Source organism: Micrasema longulum, unplaced genomic scaffold (genome assembly GCF_059751315.1).
Source record: "Micrasema longulum isolate JH-2025_06_02 unplaced genomic scaffold, ASM5975131v1 h1tg000274l, whole genome shotgun sequence".
Taxonomy (NCBI): domain Eukaryota; kingdom Metazoa; phylum Arthropoda; class Insecta; order Trichoptera; family Brachycentridae; genus Micrasema; species Micrasema longulum.
Genome location: NW_028277478.1, coordinates 703,895 through 728,029, shown reverse-complemented (window position 1 = coordinate 728,029; position 24,135 = coordinate 703,895). Strand labels below are relative to the sequence as shown.

The window sequence follows — 24,135 nt, the reverse complement described above, 5'->3', positions numbered from 1 at the left end:
TTGTTTTGAAAGACCGATATAACTTTTATGAGTTTTGGTGAGTTTTTTTTCAGGTATTTGATGCGTCTCGATTAAAACTTTAATTTTGTTTTTAAAACCCTTATCCACACGTGACGGTGCATAGGGCACTGGGATAAAATCTGAGATGAAATCGAAAGCAAAAACAGCATGTCTCTCGATAATCTGTCAAAAAAGGTAAGACGATTACTCTTTCGCTTTAGGTGCCAGACCGGGGACAGTGAAATATTGCAGTGTTAAACCAATTGAAAAATATGTTTTATTCAACTCTTTGGAATTGAACATAGAATCTCAAGCATGGTAGGCAAACGTTCCAACTATTACACTGCTAAACGGACTTTTTTCGTCTAGATTTTTATCTGTTCGCCATCGATTCGAAAACAAGTGTCCATAATTAACATTCAGAGCTGTATTCTTCGTTCCACCTGTATTTGAGAAAAAATATACAAAATGTCCAGTAAAATGGATTTTCAAAATGATTGCAAATTGGCCGTAAAGAAAAGTAAAGAGATTTTCCAGTACATTTTTTACTCTAATTTATTTTACACGATAGAAAAAACCTCGACTTCCTTCCCATAAATTTTCTGAAAATTTGCAAACGTCAAAGGGAAAATAGGGGGCGAAAGTTTTTCAATGATAAGGGTAAAAAGAATCTTTAATTTAAAATATTTCGGGGAAAAATGGGGGAGTTTATGAATGAAAAGATCTTGTGAAATGGCAGAAAAAAACAATAAACTTTTATACACTTTTACTAAATAAACAGCTGATCGATGGTAAATAATATTCAGCAATGTTTTGGGTATGTCAAAATCCTTGCAAACTAGCTGGATTTTCTCCCTAGGTCATAAGCTCAAAACCAATATGTGACAACATTGTTCATTTTAAAGATAAAAGATAAAGATATAGATATAAGATTTAACCTATAGTTATACTTTCTTATCACAGTTCTTTACTTCAACTCAAATATTATATAGATGATCAAGTATTCGAGATTTGTATGAATAATGTATTTATATTGCCAATTACAAAATAATTAAGATAATAAAAGGCGTTTCTGAGCCGGCTTCCTCTACAAAATTAATCGTTGAAATTCCGAAATGATAGGAAGATTTTTGCCGGAAATGGCGGATATGAGAACATTATTTACAGGATTTGAAAATGAAAATGGAAACAGAAATCAAATTGTTTTAATTAAAACATTTATCGGTGCAATTTGTGTTTTACAATTATTGTTTTATTACATAGGACAAAATGTGTTTATTACTTTTGCTGATTAAATTTGTACTAAAGGGTAAAGCAATAAACATTTACAGGGTCTAAACAACATAATTTAATTTATATCGATGGATATCGGACAGAGCAGCGGTAGCCAATCAGTCGGTCGCGATCCACTTGTCGATCATAGCTATTAAATATTAAAAGGCTGTGCCTTTAAATTCATTTACAGGTGGTGATGTTACATTGTGTTACTTCAAGCAACATACAAAATATTCTGAAGTTAAAATATTTGAAAACAAAAATATGGAAATATACTGAGAAGTTATTCCTTTTCTGTAATTTAGAAAAATTGTGATATTATTAAGGCCTGTTATCACAAGATAACTACGCTGGTCATATAACTAGCGTGCACTCCCGCTCACTGCCAATAACCGACTGATTCCACACAAACAGTGATCACATGACAGCGTTCCTTTCTTCCTTGTGATAAGTGTCTTTCGCTCTTCTCGTGCTCTTTCTTATTCAGTAAAACAGGTTTATTGGCATCACTTTATTTCATATAATTATTCTTCGCATAGGCAGGATATTTTTTTTTGTATTCCAATCCAGCACACTTGGATCAATTTTGCTTTACCAATCCGATGTAAAAATTTCAATTTGGAGATGATAAAAAATAATCCTTCATCATTTGAATAAATACATAAGAGAAATATATCGTTGCGATTTTTTGGTTTATCAACAAACGTGTAACATACGGTTTTGTCGCTGTGCTTGCAATTTGCAACCGAAGTACCTACGGTACATTAATTTGCTGCATAGTTTACTTTATGATTGAAAATCCTAAGTTGATATATTTCTATATGGTTAGTTCTATAGCGTAGCGCGTTATTAAAAAAAATATTTTTTTTTGGTTGTTTATTTTCCCATACATATATTATTTACATAGAAATATAATTATAAAAATACACTTTATAAAAATACATCTTAAAATTAAGCTCAAACATGAAATGGAAAAAATGCCTACAAAGACTACAGCGTCTGAGCGTTGGCCATTCCTTTTTTAATTATCAAATAGTTTATAGCACATATATATGGTATGACATAACCATGAAAAGAAAAGAAAAGAAAAATAAAATAATTAATAACAAATATTACTTTGAGATTATAACATATAAGCTACACCTAAGAGAAGGGAACATAAAAGTCTAGGCATTTCCAAAGCTTATGATCTGTCATTGGCTGGTTTAAATAATCATATTGCATACTGTGTAAAATTTACCATTATGGCTTTGTTGAACATACGTATTCCTTCTTCCATCTGTTGACTTTTGTGAAGTTAAATAACCAAAAACTTTTTTGATGTGTGTGAGATTTATCTACTTATTTCGCCTACATATAGGGCAACGCCTGAAATAATTTTTTATTTTAATATATACTTTCCCTCAGACTAGTTGGTATTACCAACAATATTTTGAGATTGCCTAAATTTTTGTAGACAAGGACTGGATTCAACCCTTTAAGAAGTAATAAATATAAGTTTATTACAATAGAGATGAAGAGTATTTAAGAGCCAATGACAGACAATAAGCTCTGTAAATACCGAGACTTACATATCGTCAGTCTCGTGGTGTGATATTCAGCGCGTTCGCCTACCGTGCAAGAGGTCTCGGGTTTGATTCTCGATGTGGTTGATATGAAATATTCATTTAAAAGGGTGTTTTCACAATGGAATATTTTTTACTTCCTGAACTGGTACCTGAATCGTAAGACTAATCATTTTACTTTCATGAACCAAAATAATGATCAAAATATGCTGCGATTGGTGAACAAACATAGTGTCCTATGACCATTCGGTGCGGAAACGGAATAATGATGATGACGATGTATATATTATCTTCTCGAAGATGTTGTCGATCTCTGTTATAATCTCAAAGTAAGAACGCGCTTTTCATCTCAGTTGTAATATATTTATATTAACCTAGCCAAACCAAAGGGGGGGATTCAAATCCCCCATTGAAGGATTTGGTTAACTTCACTTTATGTACATAAGCATTCGGTAAACTAACAAATTTGAATAAAATACACAAATAATTGAAATATATGTACGCGAAAACAATAATAAATTATTGCACGATTGCCATATATACAAGAAGGCGCTGGGGTCGTTTGGTCCCCCCGTTTGGATCATGGGTAATTTTTGGATGCTTAGTGAGGGAAAGATTTATAACTTCTAAAGAGGTTGAATTCAGTCCTTTTCGAAAAAAAAAAAGACAAACTCAAAATATTTTAAATATAATTTACTCTAATACACGTTAATATTAAAACGCTTGTTTTTAAATAGTATGAAATTATCACATCGATGATTACTAAACAAAGTTAAAATAATTTTATAAATTGAGAATACTTGACTAAGCTCATTGAAGCAAATTCACGAACGTGGGTCATAAGCCCTGTAAATGCCCAGACTTGCATATTCCCTTCACAAAAATACTTTCTCCCTTAGTAGCAATAAAAACGTATTAATTATTTTTTTTATTGAAGAATAAGTTTTTTAATCCATATCATCAAATTCAAGTATATCAAAACAATAATAACATATTATCGGTTATAACGTGGATTTTTCACAGGAAAACATTTATAGATTTGAGGCTATCAAAGAGACTTTGATGTTTAAATCGAGTGAAAATATATTGAATAATTTTTGGTTGCTATTACGAAAACCAATATTATTAAAAACATTTTGTATACAGCTCTTGAATATCAAAATAAACATTTTTGCTTAACTTTACACTTAAGGGATGAATGGATAAATACAAAGTGCCCACATTGATTTGCAAAACTTAATAAATTATTAACAAAATATTCTGTAAAACGTGGAACAGTAATATAAAATATTTTGCTTATTTAAGCTTAAGTATTGTAAATCAGCTTAGTACTGCAAAAAAGGCTGTATATGAAAGGTTAAGAAGTATGGTTAGTGCGTACCGACTTCCTAAAGACGAAAACTGATTTACAGCTATGTCTTAACTTGACAATGTTGTGTCTTTTTATTTTACGTACGCAGTAAAATACCAAGAATAGGCTGATAAATAAAATTGAATTTTATTTGAATTTTTTACAGCTATAAGTTCGTAAAAATAATGATTATATATTAACAATACTAAAGCCAATTAAAAATTCCACTGTTAAGTTTATTTAACCCTGAAACCGTTGCGCCCTGAATAATCACACCCAATTACGTTCCGCAACCGCGCCTACTGTTAGTTGATATACTTATTTACGGTCACTTACTTATTTATTTATACATAAGAAAAATCACACAAGCACAATTACAAACACATATTTTAATTAAACACTAAGGGTAAATCAAACAAGCGGAGGAGTGTGTTGAAGCAGAATACTTGAAAGTATCTATTGGTTCCTTTGAAGGCAATGCCTGCTCTAAGGAATCAATACGATGCGGCAGAAAAAACAATAATATTGGAACAAATTTGCCAGAGTGAACACAAATTTACCCTATTCATTTATCTTAAATTTTGTGAAATAATTTACCCTTTTTTCAAAGAAAAACAATCAATCATAGGAACTCGGGAGTAGTAACCATAATTATTTAAAAGTAAGATAAAAATAACACCCATTTTGAGTTACACATTTTTTGAGATCGGTAAAATTAAATGGGTTAAAATTTAAGTCTTATTTTTTTATTTAAATATTATTTTATTTATCATTAATTAATAAAAAAATAATCAAATAACTAATTCTTGCATAAATATTATAATAAAAATGAAAAAAAAAATATTTATTTATTTATGCATACATTTCAGATTAAGATACAAGAGGCTCATAGCAGAATGCTCGTACGAGGTTTTGTAATTTGAATGAGTTTATTCCAAAAATACGTACAAAGTTTGCTCAGATGAATTTCTCTTTTGTGGCTACAAGAGTGTTCAATGTCCCGGATGAACAAAGTTAGTTCTCCAAAACGAAAGCCGTTTTCAGGAGGAGTGTACAAGTCTGAATTTTGGCTAAGGAAAGAAACCATTGCAGGAGACTGCTGCAAGATATTGCATAGATTTATATAATATTTAGCGTGTTGTCCAGATGCTCTTTGAAATATTTATGTGTTTGAGTAATAATATTTAATTTTGTCATTATTTAATCATGAACGTGCTTCCACTTACCATTATGTTGTTTCCCAATACAACACAAAGCCCCTGGTCTCATAGAGTTTGGGATACGTTATTATTGTATTTTTGTGTAATATGTATGTATACGTATGAATAAATAAATAAATAAAAAATAAATAAATATTACAAAATGGCAAAACAAACAGTAGGCTCAGTATATGAAGAGTCGGCAAGCCTAAAATATAAGTATGCCTAATGTTGCAGTCGATTCATATATTGTCAAAAGCCTGTTTTAAGAAATGTTACACTAAGATGGAACCAATTTTTCTCTTACATCAGACTACGTTTATTCTATCCAGATAGCTTATTTAGGCTTACCATCAACATGTTTACCCCAATAACACTATTATTGATTGTCTGCAAAAATCCAGCGTAGGTTTTCTTTAATGGAAAATGTTTAAAAACTTGTTGAAAAAAAAAGTATCTTATGTACTCATATTACATTCTGCTCGTGCAGTCTGGATGGCTTATTGAGGTTGCATGTTCAAGAAAAATAAATTTTTGACCAGTATGATTATGGAACTTAAACCTCGATGATTGATTGATCGTACTTATGCAGAAAACAGCCAGCCATAGAAAAGTGAAACTTAGGTAATAGCACTTTTGTGAAAATGGTGATTAATTAGATCTGTACAACTGTAGGAATGTTTTTCTTTTTTACTTTAACGAATGATAAATAATGCACACAATCATATTTCTTTTAATAAGAAAAAGAATTTAATTATGTATTTGACCAGTTTTAATGATTTTTAATTCTGCTGACCACAAAATCCAAGATGTCTATTTTGCAGAAAACAGCCAGCCATAGTTAATTATGATGTGTGTTGTGCACGTATGTATTAAACATGTTATTTATATTTATATAAAGGCACTTAATTGAAAATAATCACTTAATTTATTTGTTACATTAACTATTAAAATGAACAAATTATAAATGAAAGGAATTTCGATGATTGTTTTATGTCTGGCTGAAAACAATCTGAAATTTGCATATCGGAAAAAACAATTAAATTTTATATTGAATAGTACCTTATTCAAACTTTAAAAGCCCTCGGTAAGAAGTTTGGTTGTTTCGACTCTATCGTAGACAGAACAATATATCAACAATATTTTTGGTATTTGCAAATGTCCCGTCGATACTGACCCCCATCTAAAAGATTTTCCAAATGCTCAAAGAAAAGGTATTTAAAGAATGCGATGTCTGTAGACTAAGACAGAGAAAGGTGGCATTATTTCAGCTCTGCCTACGCCTACGTGGGAATGGCGCGATAAATTTGTTGGTATAATTGCGTACGTATTCTCTAATGAATGTACAGTGGCTGATAAAAATAATAAAAAAAATACCTTATAATCTTCTTGTTTTTTGTATGCGTTTCGATAGTAGTTGTCTGATTGACTTGGTACATAAGTCACTTTTGCGCCGCCTGGACCAAATCTAAAATCACAAAATAAAACATTAATAATTTTCCTTAATTAAACGTCCAAGGGGTTAATTTTTTTTTATTACAGTTATGAGTCTAAAAATAAAAATGAATATTTCGAAAAGTAATAATTGACCAAAATACAAAAATTAGGTGAAAATATAAATCATAAACATTGATTTTTTTTACATTAGTAACAAAAAATACAAAGGTATAGTAAAAATTATGAGAAAGATTCTAAAAATAAAGTTTAAAAAAAACATACATATTGGAATAAAAAGTATTACAAATTTTGTTATAACAAACAAAATTAAAAATATAAATGTGTTATTAAAAAAAAAATTTTTTGGTGGATAATAAAAAATCCAAAAATTTAGTTTTAGAAATTATTGCACGAGTAATTAAAGTAAAAAATATATCCAGTTTATAACGCATTGTGTTGTTTTGCGGGTTATAAAGGTAAAAAATACAATTAATTGTGTTTAAAAAAAGACAACATAATTTTTATAATACTCATTCCTATTCGCACGCAGTAATGCAAATAGCACTGCATTTGTCCTGTACGCAAATGTATCTTGATTAATTTTGTTATCTGGAAGGTAAGGTGATCAATTTTACGCTTGAAGTGCCAGTTAATAAAATATTGCAGTGTGGAATCTTTCTTTTAGCCAATATTTCAAATCGACCCAGGCAATATCGAAAACGGCACCTCATAATAGTATTACTAATCTCAGAGATATTTCGTTTGGCAAATATTTCATTACAGCTGATTATTAAAATTACTTGCAATTAATAATGATATTTTTTCATCAGAGTAAAACGTTAAAAAATAAAGTAATTTACCAACGAAAAACTTTGTTTAACTCAACAATAATTCAGACACTACTTTCCAAAGAGTAACTCGTAGAACGTATTCTGGTTTTTTAAATTATTTATGCACAATTTATCACGCAATGACAATGACAATGCCAGTTAATAAAATATTGCAGTGTGGAATCTTTCTTTTAGCCAATATTTCAAATCGACCCAGGCAATATCGAAAACGGCACCTCATAATAGTATTACTAATCTCAGAGATATTTCGTTTGGCAAATATTTCATTACAGCTGATTATTAAAATTACTTGCAATTAATAATGATATTTTTTCATCAGAGTAAAACGTTAAAAAATAAAGTAATTTACCAACGAAAAACTTTGTTTAACTCAACAATAATTCAGACACTACTTTCCAAAGAGTAACTCGTAGAACGTATTCTGTTTTTTTAAATTATTTATGCACAATTTATCACGCAATGAGCGTGTTGAAGATGAAAATAAAAGTGTTTGTGCTTATTTACTCCACTGGAATGTGAAAAAATGTAAAGAAATTATTTAACCCTTTAAAATGCAAGAAGATTTAGAGAAATAGTTTTAAACAAAAATAAAGAACTTAATACGCGATGAGCGTATTGAAGATGAAAATAAAAGTGTATGTTCTTATTTACGCTACTGGAATGAAAAAAAATGTAAATAAATTATTTAACCCTTTAAACTGCTAGAACATTTAGAGAAGTAGTTGTAAATAAAAATACAGAACTTAATGCAGTTAACGCGTCTAAAACAAAATATCTGGCTTTAAGTATAGACCAACAGAATCAGCCAACTTTTGATAAATTTGTATCATCATCATTATCATTCCCTCTCCGCACCTAATGGTGCAAAGGGTACTGCATTGGTCCGCCAATCACCGCGTTTCTCGATTGGTTTTTTTCACACGGAGGTAATATGATCAGTAACGCTTCATGTGCCAGCACAGTGATTAAAATATTCCAGTGTAAAAACTTATTTTAAATAAATATTTGCCTCTTGCATAGTAAGCAAACGCGCTGGCCACTACACCACGATGCGGATTTGTATAAACCACTTTATTTTTGATAATACTTCGATTAGTTTCGAGCTAATGTCCTAATGATGAGGAAAAACCATCAAAAGCGGTCAACCTTTATTGTAAAAATACGATGATTTATTTTATTGGTTGTTTGAAAAAAATATGCCCACTGATGTACAAATGTTTTCTAAACTTATTTATTTATTTCGTTTTATAATTTTATTTTTATTTTTCACATTAACTTTTTATTATTTAGTTTTAATTAGGCTGTAAGCCATGTTTTATTAGTCCGCCATTTAACTATGTATACCTTCGTTATTATTTTTATATGTATGACATTGTATATTACGGTAAATAAAGATTTTTATGATTGTGTATTTACAAAAATTTTAATAATAAAAATACGTATATAGTTTTATTCCACTTTTATTTTTAAATTTTTTTTACCAGTGACCGGGTTTCGTCGTGACCGACATCGTCAGACTGGTATATACAATAAGTTATTTTAATAATACTCAATAAATATTCGGGTAACATTGAACATTTTAGTATTATAATTAAACATATATTCAGATTCAAAAAGCAACCAACCTGACAACGTTGCCTGTTTAACCCTTTTTTACCCTTAGATCAAACGACTGACACTCTCAGTAACGCCGAGGAAATGGGAGGCTTAAGATAAATGAGGGGTTGAACCATTGATTTATCTAAAAGAATCTGGATTTATAAAACTCTCTCATATTTAAACTAAGGGAATATATAATTCAGGAAGATAAATCAAGTGGTATGTATTGTAGCGATAAGAGCTAAAATCCTGTGCACTTCGTCGTGAATGTTTTCCAAAGAATGCGTAAGAAAGATATTTAATGAATAACTACTATTACTACTACTACCATCACGCCATTCACGTAGGCAGAGAAAATAGACCACCACACGTGTCTTTCCTGGTATACATTCCTATCTTCTTCCACATTCATACATCTAGTCATACATTCCCTTCTGTTCTGTCTGCTTTTGACAAGACCAAACTTAAGATTTTGGTTTATCTGATCATGCCACGTCTTTCTTGGTCGTCATTGCCCACGTAACCGTCTGCCAACAAACATACCAGTTTTGATTTCTCTGATAACAAGTTGTCTTCTTTTAAACGATCACTGAATCAAATTTAAATACCAACACCTTTCTCCCGCTACTACTACCACAAAATCTACTATAAACCATTGGTCTTCCTACTTTTTCGTAATAATTTTCTATGTATAAATGTGTCAATAAAATTTCCCATTGGGCGTATATATAAATAAATAAATAAAATAAAAAGATAGACTTCAAGCACAGTTTAGAAGGTGAAAAAAGACGAATTCATATTGACTTTACACTAGTGTTTTCTTTGGAAATAAAACTATTTCCAAGAGGGAAAAACTGAGTTCAATCTCAACCCCTATTTTCGTTTACTAAAAGTGTTTAGTACACAAAACAATTATATTGTTTAAACAGTCTCTCGATTCAAAGACAAAAACAACAAACAGATGTATTCATTAATAAAAGTACATTTACTCAACTTTTTTTAGCATACCAATTTTTCTTTTTATTTTAATTGATTATTTTCTTTTTATTTATATTTATTTATTTACATACTTTAGTTAATTGCACATTATTTGAGATACGAGTATATAGGTAAGTCCAAACTCCGTGGGACTAAAAGTCCTGTGTTGAGATGGGACGAGCAATAAGTTTACACAGACACATGAGTATATCACCACAAATATAGGGTCAGAAAAACAAAAAAATAATTGAAAGCCTTGTAGCATATAATTGAATTTATTTTTTTATTTTGAAAAAATATTGACATTAATCTGCATGTTAAAACATGTATTTTTTTACAAGTAACTAAAATCCCACTAAGCCAATTCTGTGGCTTGTGGTTAAGGTACTACAACATAAAAACTTATCAATGGAATATTACCTACAATTTGAAAAAAATATGAATTAACAGGTATTGTAATTAACAGACAAAAAGATCAATAATATACATAGAAATTAATAATTTTTTTCTTTTTAAAAATAAAAATATTTACACATAAGCTAGTTAATATAAATTTAAATTTAAACTTTTGATCGAGAAGCCACTCTCTTATTTTGCTTTTATTACATCGTAAAGTAAATTTAAGTTTTTTTGGCAATAAATTAAAAATGCTTGGTACTGAATAAACAAACATTTTCTATACATATTTATAAGGGCCGGCATATTGCCCTAAGGCAATTTATTTATATCTTTCCAAACCATTCAGTTTGAGAAAATAAAAAGTACTATATGGTCATATTCTTGGTAAATTATTACAAATATAAAATATAATTTTATTATAAAACACTACACATACTCATTGGTGGAGTTGTATTTTAACTTTGAACTTATCTGACGATATCAGTTACGACGAAATCTGATTACTTGGAAGTCTTAAAATAAAAATGATCACAATTTTACTTAAAAACCTACGTCGGTACTTTATTTACATATAACATATTTGGATGTTCACTTTATCACACATCATTGACTTTCATATGATATTATAATTTATTTTTTTTCTTTGTAGTTTATTTTTTATTTTATATATTTCAAATTATTTTCTTAAGGGTAAACAATTTTTAAATGTGTCCTACAATAATATACAAATAAATTGTGAATATTTCTATAAAAACTGTTTGTTTACCCAATAAAGTTAATAAAAAATACGGTGATATTGATTGTTAAACATATTGCACAAAATTATAATTATAGGACAAAAACGACCAAACTCAAAAAATTAACTTTTTGGAAAACTGCAAAAGAAGAATGTAAATTGTGACACCTTCGTATTCTATCTTCGATCGTTTCGTATTTTTCAAAAGAAGCACCAAATTTTTAATTAAAAATTATACCGAAAGCATTCAGATTTGAATCTATGAAAAAAAATCGCTGTAAAAATAAATTATTATAAGTTTAAACAGCAAATTTATTTATTGAGTCATTATTAAATTGAAAAAAAAAACAAACAAACAAAAGTAATGTCAAAAGTCAAAGGATTTAAAATAGTTCAATGTAAAACTACCTTTAACTCTTAACTGGCATCCTTGCCCTTTTGAACACATGTTGATTTTTGTTTATTCCACTAATCTCTCGTTTTTTGCTGAAGTGCCTCCCCCTCCTATGTACCTTCCTTTGGTCGAGGTGCAAATGTGCTAGTGAGAGAAAATATCGATCGGGCCAGTGAAAATGGCATTTTAAGCAGGCGAGTGGGTCCAGCGGGGCTAAGACTCGATTTACGTCACTTTTTGTTTTGTGTTATATCCATCATAGACAAGCAAATTGCCAGCCCAAGTGTACCAAGGCTCGTATTACAGACCAAAAAGACAGAATAAAATAGTGGTTTTTCGAAGAACTCGATGATAATTATCCTACATCATCACCATTTTCGTTTCCTCGGTCAAATTACAAAACAATGTTTTTTCATTTTGTCAATATTGTCGTTTTAGACTGATTAAAGTATATATTTTTGTAATTTTAAAATGATTTATTTACAGATTAACAGAATATAAAACATTTAATAATAAACAATAATTTAAATTAAAATCGACCGTAAGACATTTTCAAAATGTATTTTTTAAAAAAGGCTGGGTCCAACGGGGCTCGGGCGCCAGTTACGTGTTTTTTGACCATGACGCCAGTTAAGAGTTAAGAACCTTCTTAGGAATCGAACCCAGAGCCTCAAGTATGGTTGGTGAATATGCCAACTACGGCACTAAGACACTAAGAGGTGGATTTTTTTTAATGGATTTCTTTTTTATGGTTTTTACCTGAGACCAGCCATCGAGTCAAAAACACTCGTCAAGGATTTTTGTTATATTACGTAAATATGACTGTATTATTTGTTCACCCAGACACACACCAACTATAATTAAAATCATCGTAATTTTCATCACAATAGATCTTTACAGGCTTCAGTGACGTCGGAGTATGTATAGCACTGACCCCCACCACTAAAAAGAATCCTCATTTTATTATCGGTACTCAAAAGTACATACTATTCTTAATTTGTACACCAACTGTTAACGAAAAGGCGGACTGTAAATGAAAAACGAATTTCATTCAGTTTCAAAATATTTGAAGAAAGGATAGGAACATGGAATGGGTATTTACTTTTAATATGATGTGAATGTTCTTCAACTTCAAGAACTGGATGATAAAATTAACTTCAAAATGTAACAAAGTTATCAACGACGCGCGACGATTCCAAGCACTTTTTATGCAATTTTATGTGGAGTAAAAAAATATTTCTTTTGTTTTTGTTCTAAATCTGAATCTTCTCATTTTGAGTTTCTTCTATCTTGGTGTTTAGTAGGTACCATAAGGATGGGTCAAGGGAAGGATGGGAAAGAAAAGTAATCGGCCAGGAATAGTATCGATAAATGCTGTTATTTACTTAACACCAACTTAAGCATAATATTTCTTTTTTTATGAACTATTTACCGAAGTAAATATTTTTTCAAATAAAGACTATCTGTGATTTTAATATTCAAAGCCCCAATAAAAAGACGGTCATTTCAAATATTTATGTCAATGAGACTCAAATCAAATAAGTCTAATTTAATTTAATTACTTCTGAAGCACTTTACTTCGAGGCATTAGGCCCTTTTACTCAATTATTATTAAGAATCGATCTTATTTTACTTATTATTCAACATTAAATAGAAATAAAATGTCAAACTTTATAAGGACTAAGACATTACGATTTTCTAGAACCTAATTTTTTTTTTTTTTAGTATCGAAGTGCTATTAAGCAGAACGAATAACAATTGTTTCAAATTTCTCGTTAATAAATGAATGATCAAAAGGACTAGAAAGGAAGTTGAGGAATAAGGATATATCATAATGAGTCCGATTATAATTTATGGCTTTTAAAGGCTATTTTTTTATAATATCGATGTTTTTTGATGATATTTTTTTAAATTTTATTTTTTTATTCAGATAACAAATATGAATACAATATTACCACAAAATACAATTTTTACATTAATTAAATACATATATTTACATTAACGTTTTACATTACGTTAAAGAAAAAAAAACTCTTGTGTACATTATGGGGAGTGAGGTCTTGCAGTTGTTAATTTATTTTATTTTTAATTATTAATATTTTTAGGATAACAAATATAAGTTTTTAAACAGTTCTACATAAATGAGAATTATAAATGTAACGTTTTACTTCTTTCTAAAATAAGTTGTATTCCTGACTGTACTTTTTGTCTTCTTTGTTCGTTTCATTAAAGAAAAGTTTCGCTCTGTAAGTTTAATGATGTCCTGTTATTGTTTTTAATTTAGGAATTAAGATATGACTACCTGTTCTAGGTTGCGTACTTACGTTTTGTAACCTAAAAACACTACTATTTATTTTATCTTTATGTATTTGAAGCAAACACTTCTTTATATAAAACAATTTTATATCTAATACCTTAATTTTTTAAAATAATTGAAGAGTTCTTGATAAAACTTCGTATTATTTAATGAATTTTATAAAATTTTAAATAAAGTAATCAATAAAACTTTTTGTATCACACACGTTTGTTGCTAAACTAAAAATTGAACCAAACGATTGCAACGCTTCTATGTAATAAAGCAAAATGCTCTCTCTACAACTGTGGCGCTTTATTACTCTAAGGACTAACCGCTTTTCTGCAGCCCTGTAACTGAAAATGAGTAAATGCATTATGTAGCAAGGCCGGCTTGGTAATAATACCACAATTGACCCTTGGGAACAGTAATTGATTAGATTAAGAGAACCAACGTTGTGTTTCAATCAGGAGAAAGAGCTTGTAGCCATTTTGTTCATTAATTTTCCGCTCACAAATATTGAATCTCCTTATGATTTATTCAAACAAAAACAAACAAAAAACTGATGAATCGCCATCTTTTTCAATTAAAAAAAAACTTAAACATTAAAAAATCATGGAAGCTTAAGGAGAGACGACAGGCTAGCGAGAAGACGCGAGTTAGGTATTTTATACGATGCTCATAAACACCAATCGACAATACCCTAAGTGACGTAACGCACGCTGAAGATGCTATAAATTCAAGTATTCCAGGACAATAAGCTTGACAAATGCATGCTTAATTGGTCTGACTAATTCACGCGCTTACTAATAATTACATCCCAAAGCACATAATATATTTATTTCCGATTCCTTAGAACATTTATTCGCTAATTGTCGCGCTACAGTCAAGGTTGTTTTTTTTTTAGATTAAGTGAGTGGAGGCGTATAAAAAAAAAAAAAAAAAAAGTGATTATTTTTGTTTTAAAAAAAATAGATTACTTTGAAAAGTAGTTTATTTTCATATTTTATGTTGAAACATAGTAGGTGTTCCTGTCAAATATGTACCGATTTTTTAATTTTTTTTTTCAGCGTCGCGAGAGTTTTTCTCAAAACAACTTCACAACGTGACGTATTTTTAAAAATTGTACAATATACATCAACTAATTTTTATTTGATGTTCTATCGTTTTTTTCTCGAAAAACCTTGAATCACGGTTTTTTTTTATTTTGTTTGTGGCAGTGTATAGTTAAAAATAATGTTATGAAAAAAATTCAATTAAAAAAAAATGTTAACCGGTACTTTTAGGTTGATTTAAATTTATTTTTAATTTAATATATTTTTTTTAAAAAACAATTTACAATTAAACACAATTTTTCATCATGGCCGGATGAAGTATATCGCACAAGTGGGTTTTGAGCCCTTTAAGAATGTTTGGCTTCTAGCTTTTATGAAACGAAACACTGCGCGAGGTCCGTTTGGCTCCAATGTTTATCTAAGACTTAATTTTTTGAAACTAAGTTTGCGTCGTACAAAAAATAAACATTCACTTAGTTGTATGAAATTAATTTGTATGAAAATCATGCATGGCAATCAATTAAAATTAAGAATGTCTAAGTAAATGACAGTATCGATAGTCATACAAATTTGCTTTTTTAGTGACTGTTTTTTCATGTTGGATGCAAAACAATAAAATATGTAATAAGTTAATATGCTTAAACATTAGATAGAAAAATTAAAGTTAACATGCTTTAAAGACTTTCAATTGTGTCTAGAGTTAAGGAATTTTTCTAAATTTCAACCCATATTTAGGCATGACTATCTGTGTTCACGTATTAGGTAAATATATAAATAATAATATTTTGTTTATAATAAACTTTAGGTACTGCTTTTTCTAAGCATGCATATTTAAAAAATATTGGATGAAGGTTTCACTATATGCCAATAGTAACGCCCACAGCATACCTTGTTTGCGAGTTTTAGATCCATAATAATATTAATAACAATAATGAATCAAGTTGTGGTCCCGTGGCTAGTGTCTCAGATTCACGGTTCAAAGGTCCGTGGTTCTAATCTCACTCTACTACATTTTGATTCCTATTTTCTAATAGTGAATTATTTACAACTGAAATCATAGAAAATCATCAATCATAAGAACGCAAATATATCTTTAAAAAAAAAACGCAAGAAATGGAATAGCAGTCGGATTTTTCTTCATACAAACGTATTCCGGGATTTTTTCCCTGGATTATGGCACTGTTAATATTTATCATAAATGCGTTTTTATTGTTTTGTCTTTTCCTACCCAGTGGTGCAGAGAACACCGCATTGATAAACAAAATGCGGAGTAGTTTGTTCACCTGTTACAGGAAAGAAAGATGAGCACTCTTACGCTTCAAGCGCAAGTACAAAAATACTGATATATTGCAGTTTAAAACTGCAAATAAGCAAACCTAGAACTTGAGAACAGGTAAGTGAACAGAACAGGAAGGTTTATCTGCACTCAACATCCTTTTTCATAATTCTTACCTGGGATATATCGAGTCAAAAATACTCGTCGAGGATTCTGGTTCTATAGTACACAAAAAACTGTTTTCCTAATCGAAGAATCAGAAACAGATCGATGATGCTTAGTAAGTTAAAATGATAAAAAAATATATCATGGGGTTAGTCTTAAAAATTTGCAATGTTTCTAACAAGATAAATTGATTAATTTTGTTTAAATCAACCCTAAGTTTTCAATAAAATTTGGTGAGTTGTGAATAGATCGGATGAATGATTACACGTGAAATATAGCCTTTGGATTGGCTAATTTTAGATGAATTTCAGTGGATATTTGTTGATGAAAACCACAAGTTCTGGTAGTATGGCATTTGCTCATAAATCAATCTACATAACAAATATCTACATTTAATATTAACAAGCTATTTATCAAAATACCTTTCTTCTCTTGATGGAAGGGGTTTCAAAATGATGTGCTTTATAATGTTACTTCATATTTTAATCTAAGATCTAGAAACAAATAAGCAATAAAACTATATTATTCATCGAATTTTCACTATAATAACAATAACAAATAATTGAGGTACACTTCGATCGGTTATATTTTGCATAAATTTAACTGGTATTTATATATGTTAAAAACTAAAAATGAATAATACTTAGACAATTGACATAAACAATTCATATTGACGATTTAATTAGCAAAGTGGCGACATTCTCGAGTCTTTTTTTTTAAACTTTTTTTTTCCAAAAAAGGAAAAAAAAATGTATGAAGCCAACATAAAAACTAAATTTTGTAAAATGCAACAACTATGGGGAACAGGAAATAAAAATGACATATACAGACTATAAAGAAAAAAAAAAAAAATTTAAAGTTAGAATATGACCTTCGCTATCTAACAGCAACTAGATGACTTTTTAAACTAACCAAGCAATTAAATATAGCTGAACTCTTTCAACTTGAATCATTAAAATTTACCCACTAATTAGCCACTGATGTAATTGTAGACGAAGAACTAAAACTTGAAAAAAAATGTTGTAAACATGGACACAATACGAGAATATCAGAAAAATATCATACACAACCTTCTAAAACGAGACAAGGACAGTCGAGACAAATAAACTATGGACTAAACTAAGTATAAAATAAACTACCAGACAAAACTTAACAAAGACAACTTTTACTAAAGATGTTAAAAATATTATCAATAACAGTATAATGTGAAATTTAAAAGTAAAAATATTTTGTTAAATATATGTAACCCGTAAAGGTTTATCAATGAAATTTAAAATATAATAACAAAATATGATTTCAGTTATTCATTGACAATTCTTTATGGCATGCAATTGCAATGATAAAATAATTTTTATTTAAATATAATTTACAATTTGAAAATGTATGGTATATTTCCACTTATTGATTTGACCAATTAGTGCTTTCACTCTCTACTAGGCATTTTAAGAGAGGTAAATATTATGCAGGGTAAAGTTAATTGATTAAAAACTTAATATTTTCTGAAATGTAGGTGCATTTAAAAAAAAGATCTAAAGAGATACAACACATAATATTCTGATTAAACATAGAGGGAAAAAATTATTAAAAACATGTGTAAGCGATGTACTGGGGCACTGCATATTAAACAAAGACCTTTCTAGAATAAACCTTTCGAAACTTCTAGATGTAGGTTCTGCAGTGCAGATTAGGAAACACCTCTACACATTTTATGTAAATGTGATGTTTTACATCATAAAAGGAGCTTCATCCTCGGGGAACCACTTGTTAAACTTGAGGATATGAAAGAGCTCGCCCCCTTCCTAATAGCTCGATTTTTTACGGTTCTGGGTTTGAAGGGGGAGATTTAGCAAATTGTTAACTCTCGCCTTTCACACAGTAGCCAGGCTCTTTATAGACCTGGTCTTGTGGGGCAAAAACTATTCGCGGGGACCCGTCACAATAGATCTTCACAGGTCGCAGTGACGTCAGGAGCTTGCATAGCACTGACTCTTACCAATAAGAGAAAAAAAACTAAGTACTGTAAGGAGCTGCTGCTGTGTCCATTAATGCAGTTAACTTGTGATGAGAAGGATTTGAGGATGGCCACTGACCAGGCGATATCTGACGCTGCGTACTGGAGAGGCAAGCTCTGAAGTCCGGACCTGATAATTAGGTACTGTAAGGGAGGATTCTATTGTACGAAAATATTTATTGTTTTATTGCAATGTACAGAGTCATACTAAGGGGGCGGCTTCCGTGGTGCAGTGGTTAAGACGCTTGACTTACATACGGAAGGTTCCGGGTTTGATTCCCGGTGAGAACACAAAAATGAAATGTGATTTTTCTCAAGCCTGGGTGTTCTGTGATGTAATTCACCACTGTAATTGGGCCTCTTGGCCTGTTGTGGTGCAAAATAACAAAATATAAAAAAAATGCATTGATTTAAGATAGTTTATTTGCAAAAAAGGTGAGATTTTAAATTCTAACTGCTGATTTATTTAAATTGTTATATTTTTAATCCGATTTATTTCTTAAATTTGTATTCAATCTAACTAACGTCATATCACCATATTTCTCTTAAAATCTCAACCTTTTTTTAGTTAGTTTAACAAATATTAAATGAACTAATGTCGGGCTAAAATTATAAAAATGAACTTAATTTTATTAAGACAATATGTTAAATCAAGATTTTAAAAATCAATATTCTGTACATAAAAAAATGTTTTTGTATTTGTTTTGCGAAAACGCCAGTACTAGATAATCGACCTATACATGATTTGATTGAATGATATATTTATGAACCAGTGTCTTTTATCTATAGCTTAATACAAATGCATTTAATACATTTCATTATATTTTTACTATCAAAAATTGTAGCAAAATGCAGACGAACGCAGAAACATCCTGTGTATAATCCCTAGTTAATAATTTAAAACATAAAAAAACGAAATAAAAATATGAAATCTCAATATACAATATACAGTAATTACATCAAACAATGATATTAAGAATTCAGCTCATAAAAAAAAAACACTACACCCAGCTGATTATAGTGCCAAGCACATATAATGATGTTGATATTCGGTGATTTTCTGACAGATCATGGTCACCTTTATTCCCTATAAGTATTTCCCCATAAGTTGGTCGTATTTTTTACAGCAGTTTGCCTTCACTTAAAAGATAACATAATTTTTTGCCAATTAATGTTAAGCAAACATTAGTCCAGAGCTTACTTCTTCCACTCCTCGATTATGCAGATAGATATTATCGAGATGCTTACTATAAATTACTTAATAAGTTGGAACTGTTGAAGAATGTTTGTAAACGGCATATCTTTGATCTTCGCAAATTCGACCACATAACTGAATATCGCACGCAACTACACTGGTTCAGTATGGGTATAGACGAAACATTTTCATTATATCACTTCTTCATAATATTTTTAATAATCCCACTTTGCCTGTTTATCTGAGAGAACTCTTCCAACCTCTATCACAACACGGACTATCACTTCGTTCTATTAAAGAGAGAACCCCTTTAATACCCTTTCATCGCTCTAATTTTCTTGCCTTGTCTTTTACAGTCGTAGCTGCTTAATTGTGGAATAATAAAACCACTAATGTTAGAGATTTCCCTTCTTTGTTTACATTTAAGTCAAGATTGAAATGTCACTATCCAAATATTTAAGTTATTCATTTATCTTTCTTCTTTTCTTTCCATCCCCTCTTCACTTTTTATAGTATAGGGTTTTTTTATATTTTTTTTAGTAAATCTTTGTTTTTAATTTTGTATTAAATATGAGGATTCAATATGTCCGTGTACTTGTAATTTTTAAACTAAAAACTTAACGATTAGGGTACGTGGAAAAAAATGGCCTTGAAGCAATATTCCCGCTCTTATATGTATATGTATATAAAGTGTTAAATAAATAAATTGTATATGGCTTTGCAGCAGATATTTCGGAAAAATATAAATGCATTGAATTCTTTGCAATTTTTTGAAATTCAACATGTTGAAGGCTAGAAAAAAATAGTATTTTTTCACTTTCGTGGAATAACATATACTGTCATGTAAAACCTAATAGAGGAGCTTCTCAATAATTTTGACGAGTTCTTTCCGATGAAAAATTCTAAGATAAATCGTGAATTTATTCAAGTCCCCATTAATTAATTAAGGTACTGTGATCAGTATTGCAGGGTAGAACCAAATTAAAAATATTTTTTTATCCACCCTTGTTATAATAAAATCCAATTTTATACTTTGTTTCAATAATGTAGTCTTATTTTATCATATTTTATTTTATTTTATTTTATTTATCCCAAATTCTTAATATTTTGCATATATTTATATTTTCGACTCTTGTGCAATAATATTTACACACACGTACACCCTCATTCCAATATAACACCCACTCACCCGCCCTCTCACGCACTTACACTCACCCTAACACACTAGTATGTATTGCACGAGTATTTAATGTATTTCTGTGGATATCTGTCATTGGTTTTATTCTCTGTATATTTTATTTGTTATATTTTTTTTACGTGTATTACTTTTGATATCCCCTGTAATTTTTTTATTTTTAAAAAGACCTCAAGCATGATACGCAAACGCACCAGCCACTGTACTACGAGTAGGATTTATCTGTACTTGAATTTCTTTTTCAGGGTTTTAAGAAGTCTCTATTATCTAGTCGAAAGCCCTCGACCACCGTTGGTCTGGTTCTATTTCACAAACAGGACTTTATTCTTCAACAAACACAAAACTATACAATACAATTTGTATGTTCTGTCCGTTTTATGTTTTAGCATGATTATTAACTAAATAAATAAGTAAATATTGTATTTGAACAAACATTGTACAAATAGAAATGAGAAATAACGTTGTTATTTTTTCCTTTCATAAAAAAATACATGCTGTCCTTTAAACTGCTTTCTATTTTCTTCCACAAAATCGTCACCATTCGACAAAAGTCACTTACCCAAAAAACTCCGTTGTGAATTGAATAAGCCATTCAAAGCAAAAGACACCAAGGTAACTTAGTTTTAAAAAGTTGCCTTAATCAAAAGTTTTTTGTTTGTTCTAAGTGAAAAACAGTAGTGTGAAGTTTACTAAATCTCAACTACTACTACTACTTCTACTACTACTACTACTACTACTACTACTACCACTACTACTACTACTACTACTACTACTACTACTACTACTACTACTACTACTACTACTACTACTACTACTACTACTACTACTACCACTACTACTACCATCACGCCATTTCCCCGTAGAGCTGGCAGAGAGAATGGACCGCCACACTCGTCTATCCTGGCATACATTCCTAGCTTCTTCCACATGCCCTTCGGTTCTGTCTGCTTTTGACATGACCAGATTTGAAATTTTGGTTTATCTGATCATGCCACGTCTTTTTGGTCGTCCTCGTCTCACGTTACCATTCATATTTGCCATATTTACTTGTTTTACCATTGTTACATACTAATATTTAAAATCATCAATTTAAATTTTTGCCCACTAAGTTAATGCTTTAAACATAAATATTAATTTGGCTCTTAGCCTCATAGAATATGGGATAAGCTTTTTTTTTTAAATAATATACTTTTATGTGTATTTGCATAAATAAATAAATAAATACATAAATTGACCGTTTAGACAGATTTTTATCATTGTTTTAAGTATACGAGTTTTTTTCCTAAAACCAAAATTCCGTTTGTGTTTTGGTATTTGTATATTAAAACAAAAAACAAAAGCATGTTAAAAATATTTATTTAAATTGAATATAATTTTGGTGTATTTATTTCCTGTCTCTAACTCTTTCGGGTTGCATTGTCTAGATTTCAAACAAACAAAAGTCATGATACCAAATTTTGGCCAACTTGCTACATTAAAAACCTTCTAGACGTAAGAAAATGTATCTGAAAGAAAAACTTACGAATAGAATTTATAAAAAAGACATAAAGAAATTATGTTGTGTGCACAACACTTTCAAACACAAAAATCTGATTTTTCCTAGTTCTCCAAACTACGAAATTGCGATTTTTTTAAATGGTGTGATTTGGGGTAGTGACTTTTGCTTGAACAGCGACGATATAGCCTATAAATACTGAAAAGGGCGAATTTATTATTTAACGTTTTGCAAAGCTAAGATACAAAGCATTGTTAAAGTTGTTTATTGGTTGCTTAGTTCGAGATTGCGTTTGCTTAGTGAATGTATTTACTTGGCTCAGAATATATACAATGAACTCCTGTTGTACACAATGTAATGTAACAACTTGTACCATAACAATAAAAACGTTACCGAACGGCTACACGTGTACGTCACAAAAAATCATAATACTTATATTTATAAATTTATATGAATAATCTTTTAATGAAATTTTTTAGCTTTTTAAAAATTTATTGTTGATTATTTTTTTATCTTTTCTCTTTCTGCTTCAAAGCTAAGAATTGGGTTGTGCTCCCGTGGCTAGTGTCACGGATTCATGGATTAAAGTTCCGAAATTTGAACCCCTCTCTTCCTAAATCGATTTTTATTTCCAATAGTGAGTTATTTACAACTTGTTAAAACATTTTTTCTAATTTAAATATTTAGATAAATTATAAAAGCGCCAATTGTTTTTTTTTTTTTTGTGAAACATGAAATATTTACCAATATTTTGTGTTTGTCCAAATTTTTGTAGACAAGGACTGGATTCAACTCCCTGGGGAGCTGTTTATATTAACATATTACAACAGAGATGAAGAACATTTAAGAGAAGGTAATATAGAAGGTAATATAGAAGTCTACAAACATCAACAGATGAAAGAATTGAAGGAATATAGATGTTCAAATATAGGCAGAATGGTGAATGTTACACAGTGTGTAAAGTGGCCACTTAAACCAGCCATTGACAGGTCATAAGCCCTGTAGATGCCTAGACTTCTATATTACCTTCTCTTAAATGTTCTTTATCTCTGTTGTAATATGTTAATGAAATATTTATTTTAAAGGGTGTTTAACACAACAATATTTCGTAGTCCGCAGATTGACTTTTGAAGCGCAAGACTTTATATTACCTTCATGTAGCAAACAGTGGTTCATCAATCGTCATGTATCTTGATCATTTTTGTTACATGAAGGTAAGATGATCAGTCTTACGCTTCAGGTGCCGGTCCAGAGAAATATTTTAGTGTAAAATCACCTTTTCAAATAAATATTTCATGTCAACCATGTCAAACGGGAATCAAACCAGAGACCTCTTACATGGTAGGCAAACGCGCTGACCACTACGTCACGAGGCTGACAAATACCAATGCAGTGCCGTATGTGCCATTAGGTGCGGAAAGGAAATAATGATGATGATGAACAAACAATGATCATGATACACTGCGATTGGGGTACCAATGCAGTTTCTTATGCACCATCAGGTGCGAAAATGAAATGATGATGATGATAATGGTGAAAAAATTTTAACCGGTGAGTAAATTGGGTGATGGTTAAAGCACAACTTTAAAATTATCGCATTCTGGTTACGTAAAAAATGTGACCAAAATGGACCAGTTGAACTAATATCAGAAACATTTTGATGGCA

General features: G+C 30.0%; 1 protein-coding gene and 1 long non-coding RNA gene across 4 annotated transcripts in view; one reads left to right on the top strand and one right to left on the bottom strand.

Annotated features, from left to right (window-relative positions):
- Osi24 (Protein) overlaps positions 1–24,135 on the bottom strand; it is a 157,092-nt gene that overhangs the window by 28,108 nt on the left and 104,849 nt on the right. For all 3 annotated transcript variants that reach the window (XM_088224247.1, XM_088224248.1, XM_088224249.1), the window contains one exon: positions 6,768–6,858. In XM_088224247.1, coding sequence (XP_088080373.1) covers positions 6,768–6,858 — 91 coding nt within the window. The remainder of the gene's footprint in view (positions 1–6,767; positions 6,859–24,135) is intronic.
- LOC148282959 (uncharacterized) overlaps positions 1–24,135 on the top strand; it is a 159,871-nt gene that overhangs the window by 34,705 nt on the left and 101,031 nt on the right. The window lies entirely within an intron of this gene.